Consider the following 18,698-nt stretch of genomic DNA (forward strand, 5'->3'; position numbering starts at 1 on the left):
TATCCAGACTCAGGGACCAATTACATTTTATTCACTTACAGTATAAACTCAATAAAATGTTGTTGACACAGAAAACCTGTAACGCTACTTTTTGTACCTAGAAAATTCTTACAGGAATTGACAAGGGAATGAATAAAGAATCAGATCGATAAGCAGAATTGATAAGGGCATCAGTATTGACAAAATCTTATCAATTCCCATCCCTTTTCATGTTAAGTCTAGAAAGACATTTCTTACTGAAAATAAGACAAAAACACTTGATAAGATTTCATTTTTTTTGCAGTGTAATAAATAACATGAAAATCTCTGTGGTGTGTCCTGGTCTACAGTCGGACACGTACCAGGAGGATATCTACCCCATGACTGCGGGAACAGAACCTGCGCTGTCTGCCAGTGAATGGCTGAGCGGCATAAATAGAGGTAAACAACACTTCACACACACCCAGGGATGGCCAACCCAGCATTTTAACACAGACCAAATTTAGAGGTTATGCAGTGATCTTCTCCTCCTGATTCATTGATGCAACAAAGATACACTTGAATGCGTGAGTGATTCAAAGGGCTTGCTATGAAGACGCAGAAAAAAAACTTTAACAGACACAAACAGGTCGAGCACCTCATGGTGTTTGCTTTCCAGTGGTCAGCCCGGGTTTGGATCCAACCTTCAGCCTCTTCCCTCCATGTCACTCCCCACTCTCACCCTGTTTCCTGCTCCGTCCACTGTCCTGTGATAAAAGCTTGAAAAAATAACTGGAAAAAAAAATCTAGATGTTGAGAATGTTTCTAGAAAGAAGAATTCACTCCCACCAGTTCTTGGCTGCAGAAAACACTAAGAAGAGGATACCTTCTTAATCAGAGAGTGGGGGCTGGAGATGAGTCACGGCAAACAATGCAGCAGCTCACACAGTAAGAGAACAAACCACAAGTTTGACTATCAGCTTACCTCAAGGCTCCCATCGCTGCAGAGAGACTCAAGGTCCAAAGATTCTTCTGCTGCTGGGCAAAGACTTCCTCCACCACCTGAAACACAGAGGACAAGACAGGATGAGGAAAGAGGTCAACAGAAACCTCACATCCACAGATTCTTTCACAGAAGCAGGTTAAGTCAGCTGGCTGAAGTTCACAGAGAGCTCAAAAAAAGTTTGCTGGACAGCAACAACCGTCCACATGATGAGGAACTAAAGGCTGGGAGGGTGATCTGAACCAAGCTCATAAGGGCATTACAAGGAGATGGGAGGGTAAAAGCAGAAAATCTCCAGCAAATACTCCAGAAAATCAGTCTCACCATCTGACATGAATTTGATTCTCTTCCATGTCATTTCAAAAAGATCTCTCCCAGTTGTGCAAAGATGACCTCTCACGCATCCTCTGTCTTATCTTGGAAGACCAGTCCCTCAAAAAGTCCCTGCGCTGCCCTTTATCCTCCTCTGTCCTGCTGTGCTGTAACAGCATTTGTCAGGGGAAAGTGAGATTCAAGCCGGATGCCTGACGAAGTCTAGATTCACAGCAGCTGGGCACGGCACGCGATGGAGATCAACATCCGACCAGTCGTGGGTCTGTAATTGGCTTGACTCCATCTCGTTTACATTATCAATTAGCTTACAGCAGCTTAAGCTAAGCTAGCTTCAAACTCAGGTGATCAGAGATCTTTGAATTCTCTGCAGCAAGCCTTCGGTTTGTAGTTCCAGGGGCTCCGACGACAAATTGTTTTCAACAACAGAAATCACTTTACTTTCTCCATCCTTGGCTTGGTGTCATTTGATCATGCTAATGACACCTCAGTCACCATAAAAAAGACAAATCTGTTTTATTGGTCTGCAGACTTTGATGTAAAGATGTCTACACACTTCAAAGCTGGCATCAAGACACAAGACACACTCCCTGTGATGATCATTTCTCCCTCTAAGTTCAGTCTTTGCTTCTTTGTTCAAACAGATCCAGTCTTGATGTCCCTAAAAGAGGGTTACAACCGCCCAAATAAACTAGTGTTCAAGGCCCCGGTGAAGGAGAAGAAGAGCGTGGTGGTGAATGGGATCGACCTCCTGGAGAACGTACCACCTCGGACAGAGAATGAGGTATGTGAAGAACCAAACACAGCACTACAAGTACGGCAATTTGTGTTTGGTTGATTATTTCATTCTTGACAATAAATCTTATGTTGCAAAGCCTTTGTTTCTCTTTTAAACGGTGCCACATTTGTAAGAATCATGTATTGGTGTGATGAGCAGCAGAGCTGAAAATGTGGGTCGCCCCGTGAAAAAAATAGCTAAATCTTCTCTGCCAATGCCAAACATCTTATTCACTTCTCTGTTGTCAGAGACACAGATGACACTAATTTTAGCAGATTGTTATCAGCTAAATCACAGAGTCATAGTATTACAACATATCATACAATAAGCAAGGGACTCGTAGCTAATTGCATGAGTATGTTGGGGTATTCACAGCAGGAGTTAGAGTTGATATTTGGAGTATTTCGGAGATGGATGAAGGTGATTGTGCGACATTTTACATCTATTATGTCTTAGTGAGCTAATAAGCTTGGAAAGTTTATCAATTTAGGGAATTTTTAGCTAATATAGGCAAAAAAGTGTGATGTGCAACACTCAAACATCATGAAAGAGGACTTTTAATAATCATTTACAGACTAAAAACTAGAAATGCACTCAGAGAGCGCAGGCCTCTACCAAGCATATTGTGATCTTCACCCAACACTTTAGTCCTACTTTAATGTTATACTCCCTTTCAGCAGACTGTCTGCTACAATTTGGTGTTAGTTGCAGGTTTGTACAATAATTTGTTACCTGACAGTGTTGAAGATTATCCGAGTCTTAGTATCCAGAACATTGGCAGGATCTGGATGGTATTTTTACATCTGTCAGAAATGATGGTGACCTTGTCTTGTCTTGTTTTGCAAAGCAATCCAACCATTTATCGTGGAGTTATATACACATATGGGGAAAACGGCCCTATCTCACAATGATAAAGAATCCTTTAAAAAAGATCCTGGATCCAGACGGTGATCTAGAGCACCTCCAAAATTTAGTCACTTCTTCCTTATTCCATTTTGAACATTTCCTGAAAATTTAATCAAGATCTGTTTGTAACTTTTTGAGTTATGTAGTTCACAGACAAACAAAGAAACAGACACACTCTTCCAAAAAACATAACCTCCTTGTAGGTAATAAAGAAAAAATAAAAACACCAAAAAAAAAGCAAGATATGGTAAGACAGTAGTAGAATGTAATCATAAAAGTTACGGTGCTGGGTTACATAATTTAGAGTTTTCATTCTTGATTTCCTTTTTGTCTTTTAGCTCCTGAGGATGTTCTTCCGACAGCAGGACGAGTTGCGGCGACTGAAGGAGGAGCTGACCACCAAGGATGTGCGAATACGCCAGCTGGAGCTGGAGCTCAACAACCTTAAGAACGTTAGCCCCAACAACGTGTGACCTCTCAGCCTCCTGGACTGGCAAAGCTGCTTCCTTTTGCCCCCAATTCTGACCTCCGACAAGCTTCTGAGCCCCTGATCCATCTTTTTTATATGTCATAAGTTCATTCCTGCTGCCCTGCGTAGTGCACACAATAATATGATCAATGTTGGATTATGTCTTAACTGATGCAGTTACGGGAATAACTTTATTACGATTAATAAGATAAATAATGTAAGCAAGGCAGTGTTCTTGGGGTGTCACCTGATGATGAAATCAGTGATAGAACTTCAACAATAGTGGTTTTCTCTCTGTTTTTAAACTTAATACTCTTGATCAAACACTCCTCAGTGTTGTGATCACTTGCTGCGTATTTTCTGCCAGACCTCCTGAGTGTTTGTCTCTCTATGCCTCCCCAATGATTTATGTGGCAATACACAGGCAAACGAGCCTCTGCACTCATCCCCCCTGTAATGACCAAAACATCATCTAGTTCTCATTATTGCTGGGGCAAAACTGGAGGATAAAAGACTGTGTCTGGCACCTACTTTTTCTTCCCCAAGGCCTTAGACCCTGCTGCAGACACAGATTGCAGCGAGCTGCAGCATCCTCTCAAAATGGCTGACGTGAAGTGGTTTTGCAAGATGAGACGAGCTTTTGCAGACACAGATCCTGTTTTTCCTCTGAGCTGCTCATCCCTTACTGCTCCTTTCACCCACAAATTTTGCCGGCTATAAATTGACTCCACAGTGCTGATAAACAGCCTCTCAAATGCAGTCTTTCTACCCAGGGAGAGTGGATCGCTGGCTCACTCAGAGTATTTCTGTTCTGTATTTAAACAGAGGGGTAGCAGCAGAGGAGACGTGGATCCAGAGGCGGTGGACTTGCATAACTACTCGATTTTAGTCTCAAGGGACGCTTTGCTGGCTTTTGGTTTTCAGGGCTAATTTTTGAGGATGGGTAGGGGAGGTGATGTATATTTGCTTCTATTTATTTGTTATATTTTACCTTTTTAGCTAATAACATGTATATTTGTTAACCTCATTGTTTTTGTACGATGTGGCTGCGCAAGTAATGATTGTGACGCTTGATAGATTTTGCTGAATGTTTCTGGTTGAAATGGTGCAAGATTTGTGTGAAACTGTACCTTTAACAGTGTTTGGTCTTTGACCCTGACAACAAACCTTCAGATGAGGTGTAAAAATACTCTCTTGCCTATTCCTAACAGTGCAGAAGACTGTCATAATAACCATCCTTTTACATTTAAGCTAAGTATATCACTATAACTGAGACGTGTTAACATGTAGATGTGTAATTTTCTCTAGAGACTCCTGGTCATCTGTCATCTCCGACTTCACTTATACCGTTTGTAGATGAAGGCTGAATTTTAGTTTGAATGCCTTTGCTCTACTTTTCTGTTCCAACAGGTTTTTTTTCCACCAGGCTGACATTTAAGAGAAGTGTGGACTGGCTTTGCAATTGATTGACTCGATTAGGCCAGTCGGGTTCAAGCTGCTCCAAAAGGTTCTGCTTAACGTTCAGTTTGTTTTTTAATCCTGAGACCAGAAAAAAAAGATGATCCACTGCATGCATAGAGAGAGTGAGAGTTATAGAGAGTAAATAGTAAGTGAAAGGCACAAGTCTTCATCATCACATCATAGTGGGGACAGAATACAATCTGCAGATCTAGACTTTGTCATTTAGACTTGACCCTCTGACATGTTAATGGTTGATTTGTATGTTGATTTTTTGCAGGGAGAATAAAAGGCTACAGTGAAAGTAGAGACAGGGATCCAGCAGTAAAGGATCAGGTTAAGTTGCAGCCAGAGTTGTGCTATGTCAGGTGACTTTTTTTTTTTTTTAACGACACAAAACTGTTAGTTTATAAGCAGATAGGACAACAGGATGTAATTTTTCTATGCTTTTCAAATGACTGGATCTCTCTTGATAGACTACACCTGTTGAGTAAATCTGAATGTCAGGTAGCTCAGTCTGATTCCTTGTTGTACTGTAAGTTTTGTGCAGTTTGGAGTTAACAGACATTTATCAGTGCAACCTGGATCGAATACACCTACAGAGGGAAAACGAAAGAAGACTGTGCGACTTTCACCGTGTGACTCTGTTAAACAAGGACCACAAACTTCCAAACATATATAAAAGGGATTTATTGAAGTGAATGGGAGGAACAAAAAGAAACAATTTGGCTGATGACAGTGGATGTAACAGAAAGTGAAAAATCACTGAGGTAGGCCAATTTGACCGTTAGGTATAGTAGTGAAAACAAAGTCCAAATAACTGACTTTTACCAGAGTTTACACTTTGAAACAATAAATTTTCAATGCACATAAGTTTCTGTTGTACCTCCATTTATATCAAGCACTTCTCTACTCTACCATCACAAACTCAGAACATTGCCACCTGTGTGTCACAGAAATGAACATGGAGAAAGCGTTAATGAGTTCTGACATTGAACAGTTGTCTTTATGGAAAGATTATGCATACAAAGTAGTGTTCAAATTCCAGAAATTTCACACTGCGTATTTTTAGATAAAGCAGCATAACATATTTAATATTTTATTACAATTCATAGTTTCACTTCAGTTGTCTGTTCAATGTCTGCCGTCATCAAAGAGAATACAAAAAAATAGATTTGGTCATTATTTACAAGAACACGTAATTTCCGAACTATCAAAGCTGAGGGTCTGAGGAGGAAGAGGAGGAGGAGGAGCTTTGACAAGGGCAGACATTTTTTTGCTATGATTTAAAAATATGCCCTGTGAGGGTCACACTGTGCATGTTCAAACACAAGTTTCACACCAGGACAGCAGAGAGTATTGGCATACTGGTGACACTACAAATACATAAGTTACATTTAGAAAAAAAAATACAATGCAAAAAGAAAAAATAAAATAAGATTAAGACGAGGAGAGAACAGCCATACATGAAATCCAGTAGTTGACTTTAAAATGTATTAGACATGCACTCTTTTTTTGTGTCATTTTGTTTTTTTCTTTTGAAGGGGGGGTCTTAAAATACACAATTCATCAGAAACTGGTCGTACACAAACGGTGAGAAAACAAAAAAACTTCTTAAAAAGGTTTATCTTTGCTATTATTTGAGATTACAAAATTGGTGTCCACAAAGCAGTTAAAATTGGACCATAAAGACTGGAATACGGGAGCATCAAAGATACAGAGGTTTAACTTATGTCTCCAGACAACCCTGCCTACCTGACTGGCCAATAACAAAAACCACTCCTACTGCAATATGAAACTGGGGGAAGGGGAATACATGGGGGTTTTGGGGAGTGACCGGGAGATACAAGTTTTAAAACAGTTCACAACTTAGCTCCAAGAGGTCTCTCAATCATCGTCGTCTTCTTCTCCTTCTTCATCAAGGTCCCTTTTTCTCTTCTGACCTCGCTCTTCTTCTAGAAAAGAAATGCAGAGTTAGAGGGGCAATCTCTTTCAGGTTTTGAAATCAGCAATTTTGGCCAAAATGCCACAATTTACACATGACGAGAAATTCTTGGCACAAAGTGGTGCAAAATGAAGACCTCTGGAATCAACTGAGTCGCAGATAGGTGGAGGTATGCACCAGGGACGCCACAGGTCTCACTCATTCAGTGTGGCATGTACTATCAAATAAGTGCTTGTGAACTGAGTTATCCACTATCCAATACTAGAGGAAAAGCTGACAGCGCTGGAAAGAGAGGCAGAAATATAAGGAACCATTACCGTCTTTTAAATCACAAAGGTGATTCCTACTCAAAAATAAATATATCAAACATAACTGGGGCATCAGAGAGACATTAAAATATAAAATGGGAAGTAGAGAGTTAGTTGCAGAGGATTTGAAGCTGTTTCAGTGCTGGAAGATTTGAGCCTCTGTCACCTTATGAAAACCTCAATTGTCTCACACAACTTTCTGCTCCAAGGTTATTCCTGATTCTTTATGAGACAACACACAAAGGTATTGAGAGCAAATGAACTGAAGCAAAGAGCCTTCCTCTTGCTACAGAAACAGATAGCAGCTACTTTACTGTTAAAGTTCACCACATGTCAGATCCGAAAATAAAAACTGCAATACCCCAGAATGAAAGCCATACAAGAACTCATTTGGCAGAGCAGTTAAAAAATGCATTACATACATGGAAATTGAATGAATGAAATATTATTTTGGTTTTGAATTAAAATACAGAAACAGATTGGGAATTAAAATATTAAGTTTTTTCCCCTTCCCTTGTTATTTCTCTAAACACACACTGATGACTTAGAGCATCAGAACAAAACTTTGACCAAAAAACAATATATGAATTGCTTTAACTGTATTTTCAAATCCAAAATATACATATCTGACAGATTTATCTGGTGTAGTGAGTGAACGAACTAAATAAAGAGCAGTAGTTTACCACAGGGAAACACAAAAAGGAAATCAAAGAGCATCAAATTACATTGGACTGATGGTGATGATGCAACTTCAGAAACACAAGGGACACTCTGCTGACTCAAATTCTTTAAGAAGTCTCGCCCTAAAGTTCTTGCATGACTTCTTTTCACAGCACAGGCACTAAAAGCATCACCTGTTGCATTACAATCAGTCACACTTTCCTTCTTGAGACCACTAGTAGTGCTATGGAGTAATGTTTTTACATATGGACGCTTTTTTATATGTTCTAAATGAGCAGAAAGACAAGGTGAAGCGACTAAAAGAATGAGTTGAAACTCCACAGAGCACATTTCAGTTTGTAGGTTTCTTTGGAAAATCACCAGAGACCACTCTCTAGTTTATTCTACCTCTGTAAGAACATATAAAAGGTTCAGAAAGAGCTTCTGTGTTTCCATTTTACTTACCCTCATCATCCTCATCATCAACCTCCCTGTCGTTCAGATCTTCCTCCTCTTCCTCCTTCAGAAAACATAAAATACATTTTGTCAGTGAATGTTTTAACAACGAAGGGCAAACATAATTTATGCTCCTTTGTTCACTGAATCTCACCTCTCCACTGAGGTCGTCCTCTTCCTCTTCTTCGTTCTCCTCCTCATCTTCCTCTCCTTCTTCTTCCTCTTCATCTCCTGGTGCTGCATCATCATCGTACTCCTCCTCATCTACATCTGGTTGAAACCAGTTAGTTGTTAATTACAGGCCACTCGCTTGAACGCCTCCGTTAGAGAGCCTAACAGTCTCTATGTTACTGTTTGTGAGACTTGAGCATCAAACTTACCATCTTCATCATCTTCATCATCCTCCAGGCCCTCTGCGTACACCTCAGCGTCAGAATCTGGTGCCTCTTTGTCGTCTTTGTCGTACCCATCCAGGTATGTTAGCTGTGGTAGTAGCTTGAACACGTTGTCTCTGTATTCATTCAGATTTGTCACTTCACAGTTGAACAGATCTAAACTTTTCAGGGTGGCCAATTCTTTCTGCCAAAAGAAGGAAGAAGTTTGATGAATATAACACAGATCAGATTTTTAGATTGTGCTTCATCTTATTAGTTTACACTTACCAATGGTTCTATTGTGCTCAGGTCTTTTATTTTGTTTCCACTGAGGTTGAGATGTGTGAGGTTGGGGCATTTGGCTGCCAGAACTTCCAACCCTCCTGAGATCCTGTTATCGCTGAGTTCAAGCTGTTAATCAAACAATCAACATATGAAAAAAACAAATCCAGCCTTAAAGTTGCACAGACTTGTTTGTGAAGAAGATACACACACCTTTTTGAGTTTATTTAGCTTCGGCAAGTGGGCAACCGTCGTCAGTCCAACATTGATTGTGCTAAGAAATTCCAGCTCCTCAAATTCATCTGTTAGACCCTCGATCTTTCCTTCGTTTGAGCGACAGTTGTCTAGCACAAGTTCTTTGACCTGTAGAGAGAATAAATACACCTGGTCAGCATCCGTCAACTTTAGAATTCAGCTGAAAATGTCAAATGCATAGTGTATAAAAGTAAGTCTGCTTTTTAAGTAATCTGTACAATTTGAGCAAAACACATAATTGTGCTTTTAGAAGACAACTCCCACAACTACCCAGTGCTTCAAGTCCTGGAACCAGTGTCTGAATACAGATGGGCAGCAAGTGGGCACCTCCTGTCTCTGGTGTTTTGTTAACAATTAGCTCTGCACCCCTGAGCAACACCCGAATTTCAAACCTAACCAAGGCCCATACATGCAGGCCCCAGGTAGTGACAACACTGATACTACCTACTAGGGATGCACGGTATTGGATTTTTGCCGATATCCGATATGCCGATATATCGAAACCCTTTTTGGCCGATACCGATACCGATAATCACAAGTTTGTTGGAGTTTCTTTCACTGTAAAGACGGCTAAGTCTATCCTGTACTGGAATTTATATGTTACTCTTATTGTGATGGTCTTATTTGTTTAAGAAACACACATAAAACAAGACAAAAAACATTTGATTTTACCATAAATAAGAAATGTATTATTTTTTCAAACTCAAGACATTCAGTATTGAAATACAGAAAAATAATTTCTTAAGATCACATGAACTTGAAATGTACAATGCATTTTTAAACAAGTTGCATTTGATTATTTTAGAGCTACTGTAACAACCTGGTGACAGACACAGAGCTCTGCAGTGAAAATAAATGAAGTGCTACATTTTATTTAAGGAGCTTATTTTTCAGATGGTAAATAATAATAATCCTAACTGAATAGCACCTTATCGGCTGTGCCTATCGGCAGAAATTTTCATATCTGCTGAAACCGATTAACGTGTTTTTAAGCTTTTATCAGCCGATACCGATATTGTGCCGATAATATCGTGCATCCCTACTACCGACACTACCCTTGGCTGCCAAAAACCCTAATCCCAAAGCTTGGGTAAGACTTAGCACATATATGGCAGAATGTAACTGAGTGTTTTAATAACAAAACATAAAACAAATCGGCCAGTTTGTGCAGATTATCAACAATTTCATCAAACTACCGTTCATCTGCTTCAACAGTAAAATACTGCCTGGTGTAAGAAAATCAATTGGAGAACGTTATCTGATACCTAATCTCTTCATTGAATACTGTTTAATTATTATTTTTTTAACCAAAACATTTATGATTGGATAATTCAATCATGTTTGAAGGTATGATATTAATTTCAAAAATATATTCTTTGCACTTTAGTCAACTTTAGGTTGTGTGTTCCCCTATAAAACATCACTTGTGAAGCAGTTAAGTAACGGTTTAATTAGTTCGACACAAAGATATTTAATATTTGGTCACGTGTGTGGATATAGGACATTACACCAATCAGCAGCACAAACCGGAACTTTAAAATACAGTACATAAATAATTAGTCAACACGTTACATCGCTTTAGGTATCGCGATGAATTGACTGTCCTTTCGTTACGTAAATATCACATTTAGTGACTTTTAGGGAAAACAGACAAAACAAGGCAGCTGAAAGGTGTTTCATCCCCCTCTTTGAAGATGAGTTTTGGTGGCTATGAGCGGCGCAGATGCACATTAGTGAAAACAAGCCGGAGCCAAACAGACCTACGAGTCGTGCACAGGGTCATTTGTGAGTAGGAGGGGCAGCTGAGGCAGATTAGATAGCTGCCAGGCAAACGTTTCATTGTTGCTTGTGCTAAACTGTTGCCGATTGGAGTGATGGCGAGTGTAGACTTCTTGTAAAACGAAGGTATGATGAATCGTTCGTCATTTGAGTCGAATAAACGGGATATTCAGTGTATTTCAGATAGCCTTTGTTTCTCGGTAAAATGGCGGCTTGTCCTAGTTCTGGAAAACTGGAGCAACAACGCGGCTCCACACTTTGTTTTCATTACCACTCATTATTGTGTCGTGGGGGACAATGGCTCGATGAAACAACCGAATAAAAGCCTTTCGGTGAAGGCGGACGCGGGCTTGTGTTAGTTCTCTGCCTGGTGGCGTATAACGGTCCATGCTAACGGTGCTTTCTTTCGGCCATCTGTGCGCACTGTTGGCTGCACAGGCTGCAGGCTCGCCTCTGTGCGCTCAGGCTCAACCTCTGAACGCACTTCCTGCAGAAATAACCAACTTCATCTGGATGCTTCGGCTTACTCCAGGTGCAGGATGCTCCTGCAAGGCGATAATACGAGTCTGTGATCTTTATGCATCATTGATAATGTCATGACTTTGAGTCTCCGCATCCTGAACGCGCCAAGTGCACGGCTGCAATGTTTATGGTTAATGCATTTTTCAGTAAAAGCATGCACATAGTTCATGAGACTGAGTAAATACCATTTGCAAAGGGTTTCAAAAAGAATAGCAGACCAAAAGTTGCAAAAATGGCTCCTCATACTGCTTGTCTTGTTTATATCGCTGTGCTGCATTCTCAAACTGCACATCCAAAACGTGAGCATCAAGCCGCACAAAAGTTCCACCAGCGTACCTGCAGCACCTGCACGGCTGTAAACACGTCCGTAACAATGTGACCCGACCTCTCCATCATCTATTAACTTGTAAGAAACTTTGTATCCCCACGCCAAGACATCACACGAAAGATTCTCCATTAGCTGAGTGTGAAAGCATCACCAGAGAGACGTGAGGCACACTTACGTCTGACGGAGTGCGGTTCCGCAACTCTAGATGAATTCTTTTCTTCATGTCCATCCTGGATCGACGCACCCGTGATATGATACACACTTTTGATAATTACAGCAAATGCAACTAGCACCTCCAGAACAGACTGCTGTTGTTCATTCAAACTTGATCCGCTCGGTGGGCGGGACCACGTTGCGGGATTGTCGTCACCGCTGACCAATGGCTGCGGCCGAATAAAGAGGGAACGGATTTACAGACACACAGGCCAATGGAGCCTCCCTTATAAAACTGGGTGGGGTTTTGTTGTCGAAGTTTGGTTGTTTGTTAACTTAAGTTTACATGGCAAATAAAATACTAAAATGTTTAGCAAATAAATACAGGCCACGAGGAAGGGATGCCACACAGAGACCACAGTCAAAGCATCTCCTCAGCTGAGGCACTGTGCAAAGCTGGTGATGCAGCTTTAGATATTTTGTCTGTTATAAAACAAAATGTATGATTCACTTCTACCAGTGTTTACAGTTCATAAGAATAAATCCTAAAATCTTGTTTGCCAATGGCTAGAGAAAGAGAAACCTAGTAGTGGTTGAAGAAACATGTATTTTAGTAGTCATAGTAGTAGTATTTTATTTGGTCACAATATAAATAACATAATTCACAGTACAGGCAGTTAACCAAACCAACAGTCATAAATCTAATAAAATTAAGCTACTAGTTTCCAAAGTAATACAGAAATTAACAACAATAATATTTACAATCTTCCAAAACTGCTTTGGGAACATTTTAAGAAATGACACACAATCAAATATTTAAAGTTTATACTCCATTATTTAACCCCAATGACAGAAACTCATCTCCTTTTTATACCTATCATGGTTCTGGTACAATAAGTGTTCAGATACCTCCATGTTACATTTATTCTCCTGAGTTAATATATATATATATATATATATATATATATATATATATATATATATATATATATATATATATATATATATGTGTGTGTGTGTGTGTGTGTGTGTGTGTGTGTGTGTGTGTGTGTGTGTGTGTATATATATATAAAATCAGAGTCAATAATAAAAGATGATATCTATTTTATCAATCATATCGGAGGTTGTTGTGGCAGAGGTGAAAATGATCTAAGACCAAAAAAATGCTAACTGTTAGCATGTACATTCTAATTGAAATCAGAAGTATAAAAGCAATTGTACAGTTTAACAGAACTTAATGTCAAAGTGGAAATTCCACATTAGAGGTGTCTTGGTAAAGTTAAGTGCAGAAAAATAGTGCCCAAAGTGAGAAGAGGAATAAACATCAGTGATCAGACAATTGCAATTGAGTTGGATGTTGATGATGTTAGCAAGTACTGCATCACATTTTGCATGAATAAAACCATTACAAATATTAATTCAATAAATAAGCTGTTTATAATGAGTGACTATCTTCCTAAATAAACAAATAAAAAGGTGATTAGTGGACATGACCATAAATGGGTTGATGGGTGGGGCTTTGAATTTCTTTATCAAAAATATTTTACTATAATTTCATTATATTAATATGATAATAAATGTATTTTTAAGATATTTTCATACCTTTCATACAACACTGTAAAAAATGTAGCCACCTTAGTTCAAAACCAGGAAAAATCAAGAATCAGATGCAGCTATCATTGATTTAGATGGGTGAATCCTGAGGAGTTCTCTGTGGTGCTGATGAGGATAGCTCAGGCTAAGGCAGTTAAGAGAACATCCACAGGGGGGCAGCAGAGTCACAGGTGAGGTGTGGCATGATGTTTAAATGGCCCTACTCAGTTAGACCCTTAGAAAGACCAAAAAAGAGGAAGGAGTAGAAAAAGATATTAATTTTTACTTAATGCATAATCCACTGTATGATAATAAAAATAGCCTTCAAAATACAGGTCCAAGAATTGTCTACATTAAAATGAAATTGTCTGTGAAAGGAAATGTAATCCAAGCCCCAGTGGAGCATTTGTCTGCCAAATGGAAACACACTCCAGTGGTTATCAAGAAGACTGCGTGCCTCACTGCTCTTCTTCTTGTTTCTTTATTAGTGTGATAAATAAGCTGCACAGTCATGATAACCAGAAATGTGAGTAACTGTCAATAACAACATCATTGCTGTTTTGCACTGCAGCCTCTGAGACAATCTGTTTCACACAGCGACCTATAATACCACACATTAAGTCCCTGCTTTCCTCCGTTAGTGTCAAATAGGCTGCAGTATAGAGCTGCACACATGCATCATGGGTAATGAGGCTTATCCTAACTGAAGAATACATCAGCGATTCGACTTTACATATATTATTTATCTGTTATAAACCAAGATGATAGGCACAGTAATGACTTCAATACATAATTGTGTTTTTCAGCCAGTCCTGTCATTTATTTCATAAACTGGCCACCCTTTATTTATGCTGAAAGTTAGATTCAAACTCAATATTTAATCTTTATGACTGCTTCTTTTATTTCTCACATTTCCCAGAAATATGCCCAAATTCAGATTGTTCAAACCCCACCATAGAATATGAAATTAATCTCTGAGGATTTGAGCAAAGTTTGGCTGCACAGCATGAGAAGGATGGTTTAAAAGGATGGAGTGGTTAGGGTGGGAACAAAACCACCAGAGGGCAGTCTTCACCTTTTCCTGCTGTTGGGTTTTTACTGTGGAAAAACAGCCATGGAAAATTAATCACGCTCGGCATGCCTGTGTGCCTCTTGAAATTCATGAGCCTCATGAATATGTATTCAAGCTATAGGTGTTGAGCCATACAGAGCAGCCGTGTGATGTATTTCAAGCCTTTAGATTATTTTAGAAAACCAGTGTTATAAATATTCACAGCTGACAGTTTCCAAAACGGTAACCAAGACCAGTCACAGCTCAGTCAGGCTGTTAAAATGGGACATTAAAGGACTAGCAGAAAAAAGCAAATCTTTTCCTTGAGTAAAAGAGGCAGAACAAAGGTGTACCAGAGTAACTCAGTCATACAACCTGAATTCCAAAGAAATTAGGAAGCTGTTAAATTTATTTTTTCCATCAAATCAGATTTTGAAATCATTTAAGCCTTATATCTATTGTAAAGTAATGCAAAACAACTTATTATCTCCTTTTAGGAACTCAGCTACTAAATAGTTTCAGGCCTGTGCCTCCTGCTAGAGTTAGCTTTGCAGTTTACGAAGTTAAAAACTTGTCTTTATGACATTTTGTCTGATTATTATGCTGGTTTCCTTTTGGCAGACAGTGCTAATGTTTTCCAGACAGGGTTTGAACACTTCCTGATCCTGATCCTGCTAAACGTTCCAGGTAAACAAGCATATATCTTTAAGGAGGCCCCTTTAAAACAAGTTGTTAGTATAACTTATTTGGAGAAACAACAGTAAATCTTTGATAATCTTATCATTCTGAGGCATGTATCCACCCGCTGATATTTGTCTGCTCTGTTTGTATTATCGGCTGAGTGATCACTGTATAATTTAAAAGTAACTGAATGAGCCTGGGGCTGGTCATATTCACAAGAGAGTGATTCCCTTTATAGATTGTGGGCTGAATATGTGGCTCAAACAAATCTAAGCAATCCCAAATGTATCAAGAGAATACAGACAGTGAGAGCGGAGAATGCACCGACGGTCTTTACAGAGTTTTTCATTTCTGTTTGAAAATATTCAGATCTTTAGAGGAGTCTTTTCAAGACTCTTAACTCAGACTTTAAACTTTGATCTAAAAAAGGGGTACTTTTTTTTTTTTTTTAAAGCTCCTGTTTCTCTGTTACCTCTGTAGTAGCTTTACATGATATGCAGCTACAATTAATCCAGTTTTCCCTTACACTTGTTTTACAATACTCTCATTTCGGTCTCTGTCTTATCTTAGCTGATGTTTCTTTCAGACTCCCCACTTCATAAATCCCTTGAGAGCAGAGCTATGGGCCATGGTGTTTGTGGCCCCCTCCATCCCCAATATCTTATGTATCAGTAAAGAGCTCCTTATGGGATCTCCTTGACATTTCAGCAAATACCATCAAGATCTTGCGCTATTTTTAGATCAGTTTGAGCAGTTTACAGACAGATTTGGGGATTTCTACAACATATGAACATAGTAGTTTAAAAATCTGTACAGGTTTAGTCTAAACATCCAGCTCTGTTACTTTATATCCATGTTTAAACTAAGGGAAATCAGAATATCCTCTCTTTGAATGAACTTACAAACCTTTAACAACAAGGTCTCCAAAGTTACGCAGTATTTCAGAGGAAATACCAGAGTTTGTATAAAATTCTACGTAGGGGCAATCCACTGCTGTTTTTAGAAACACTATCCCTCTTTGTCTGAGTGATCAAGCTTAGCCATGGATCAATTTAGTATCAATAAGTATAAAACTGTGTATCCTGGGAAAGATAAGAATATGTGCTTTGCAAGAATTTTAATGACCCTTCATACCAAAGCTCCTCCCCCACAGGTGCTGTCAGGTGTCATCCCTCAGTTTATTATGATCTGAAAAAAATCATCAGTCAGCTCAAACTTCATTACACAACTGTGATCAATATTTATAGCTAACATAATTCTTTCCCACTCCAAAGAAATGATACAGTCAAATGCATATTTGTCAAATAAAATTGTTCATTCTCAATAAGGGTGCAGCTCAACTGCAGTGCTCTTTTTGTCCACCAGAGGGCAGCAGCTCAAAGATCATCCTTTGTGCTAAAGCCAGAAGCAACTCAATGTGCCTCCCTCTGTGGCCTTTCACGGAAGATGTTCAGACATGCAGTGACAGAACCACCAGGGTAAATAAAATAAACCTTGAGTTCCTGCAGTTATGTCCTTTTATCATGGTTTCAGAATGATCAGTTGGTGTCTGGTGACTTGCTGCTGATCTTTTTTGTTCAAGTTGAACAAATTGTTCATCTTGCTAGCACACTAAGATCCAACACAGCCTCTGATTGATTAATACAGTCTATGACATCAGTTTCCATGCTCTCATAAGTCAGGCTACCATTGGAGCTTGGTTAGAAAAGAAAAGAAAATACACCAAGTGACTCCAGACCATTGACGTTGATAGAGTTTTTGAAGGGCAGGGGCAGAAAGAAAAAAATGGCACATAGCAAAACATTCTCGCCACGCAAGAGGGCAGTTGTATTTTGCTAACCAGGAGGGCACTTTAACATGCATTTTTGCCATCCAAGAGGGCAGTTTATCACCTTTAACCTGCCAAAAGGGCAGTTAAGTGGGGTTTTTTTTGCCGATCAGAAGGGCACTTAGACATGTGTTTTGGTTCCTAGGAGGGCACTTAAGTGCATTTTTTAACAACTTGGCCACAAAGATGAAATATATATGAAATATGTACTGGGTCATCATCATTATCAACACTGTCAGGTAACAAATTATTGTACAAACCTGCAACTAACACCAAATTGTAGCAGACAGTCTGCTGAAAGGGAGTATAACATTAAAGTAGGACTAAAGTGTTGTGTGATAGTCACAATACGCTTGGCAGAGGTCTACCAAGTGTAAAATGTCATACAGTTCCCTCTACAATGACACTTTAGTTAAGTTCAGATAGAGAAATGAAATTGAGTTACATGCTCATCTTTACTCAACCGATAATATCATGTAACAAAAAGGAGACATTTGCTCTCAAAACGTACTGAAGGCTTGTGACAGAGTCCACATACCACAAGAGGGAGATATTTGCTAAGAAGAGAAAGCACAGCTGGTCATTTGAGGACCTCACAGAAATAATGGATGTATCTGTATAAGCATCTGTGATCACTTTTAAAGAAAGAAGAGAATCTGTTGGCACAAAGCCTCACTTCAAAAAGCTGAGAGCAAGAGTGAAGATGTTTTGATGTCTCTCAGTTAATTGTATCTGAATGTGAGGAGCAATTCTTCTCCACACATTAAATTTTACAATACAGAAGTGCAGCTGATGAAGAGAAGTTTTACGGCACATTAACAACAGGGAGGAACAGTTGCTGCAGTCATAATCAAGCTCTTCCACTTTTCTCCACATGGCAGCACTTTATGCCGTGCTAACCCCCCTCCCATTTAAGTGCTCACACGCTGCAGATTTTACTTTAAATCTTTTCATGACGCTTGGTGGTTGGTTCTAATTAACTCCTCTCCCACCAGCAGCTGCCTGCAAATTTAAAGGAAAAAAAAAACCCAACCTGAGCAGACTTGATTAGAGTGAAGCTTTCCTCCGTCGGAGTTTGGGATAATTTGGCAGCTTTCCTGAGCAGCAGCAGGATTGTAGATGCAGATTTCAGGCAGGTGTTTTGTTTTTAAACACTGTTAAGTTAAAGCAGCAGCTGTACTCTTAAGACTTCTTTCAAAGACTTATCCCATATAAAGCTTCAAACATCTTTGCCCTGTCAAAACAACGCTGCATCAGGACAGAAAAACAGAAAATAATGAGTTGACGTTGAGAGAAAACAGCCAGCCAAAACTAATTGTCTGCACAGCTTGTTTATGACATGTATCCAGGGAGAAGATTGGGTTTTATAGTCATAAAAAATGATCAATAACTTTTCTTAAAAAAGAAAAAGAGTTGCTTTGAATTGGCTCTGTCTTTGAAAACGATTTCTCCATTTGTGTTCTTACTCTGAGAGCATCTCAGTCTTAATCATCTTTATGTTCCTAATAAACTCTATACTATCAGAGTTATTGATTCATCCTGTTATTAGGTACAATGAATCACCAGTCTGTGAATTGCTCA

The 18,698-nt window shown here is 39.2% G+C and overlaps 2 protein-coding genes across 7 annotated transcripts in view; one reads left to right on the plus strand and one right to left on the minus strand.

Annotated features, from left to right (window-relative positions):
* The window catches only part of coro2ba (coronin, actin binding protein, 2Ba), a 69,883-nt gene extending 64,108 nt beyond the window's left edge, over positions 1-5,775 (plus strand). For all 3 annotated transcript variants that reach the window (XM_074667148.1, XM_074667149.1, XM_074667150.1), the window contains 3 exons: positions 330-420; positions 1,936-2,075; positions 3,314-5,775. In XM_074667148.1, coding sequence (XP_074523249.1) covers positions 330-420; positions 1,936-2,075; positions 3,314-3,448 — 366 coding nt within the window. In that variant the 3' untranslated portion in view covers positions 3,449-5,775. The remainder of the gene's footprint in view (positions 1-329; positions 421-1,935; positions 2,076-3,313) is intronic.
* On the minus strand, positions 5,578-12,167 carry anp32a (acidic (leucine-rich) nuclear phosphoprotein 32 family, member A). Of its 4 annotated transcripts, none has more exons than XM_074667153.1 (7): positions 11,987-12,167; positions 9,141-9,290; positions 8,934-9,056; positions 8,652-8,850; positions 8,426-8,541; positions 8,281-8,335; positions 5,578-6,857 (listed from the first exon to the last, which is right to left on the minus strand). In XM_074667153.1, exons 1-7 carry the CDS (start codon positions 12,038-12,040, stop codon positions 6,790-6,792), a joined length of 765 nt encoding a protein of 254 aa, XP_074523254.1. In that variant the 5' UTR covers positions 12,041-12,167; the 3' UTR covers positions 5,578-6,789. The 4 variants fall into 4 exon arrangements, with proteins under 4 accessions (XP_074523254.1, XP_074523253.1, XP_074523252.1 ...); XM_074667152.1 differs by lacking the exon at positions 11,987-12,167 and adding an exon at positions 11,820-11,954 and having other exon boundaries at positions 5,578-6,854; XM_074667151.1 differs by lacking the exon at positions 11,987-12,167 and adding an exon at positions 11,820-11,950.
* Positions 12,168-18,698: the final 6,531 nt, after the last annotated feature.

This window comes from Halichoeres trimaculatus, unplaced genomic scaffold (genome assembly GCF_033239565.1).
Source record: "Halichoeres trimaculatus isolate MK-OKI-2021-1 unplaced genomic scaffold, fHalTri1.1 fHalTri1_scaffold_3, whole genome shotgun sequence".
NCBI classification, from domain to species: Eukaryota; Metazoa; Chordata; class Actinopteri; order Labriformes; family Labridae; genus Halichoeres; species Halichoeres trimaculatus.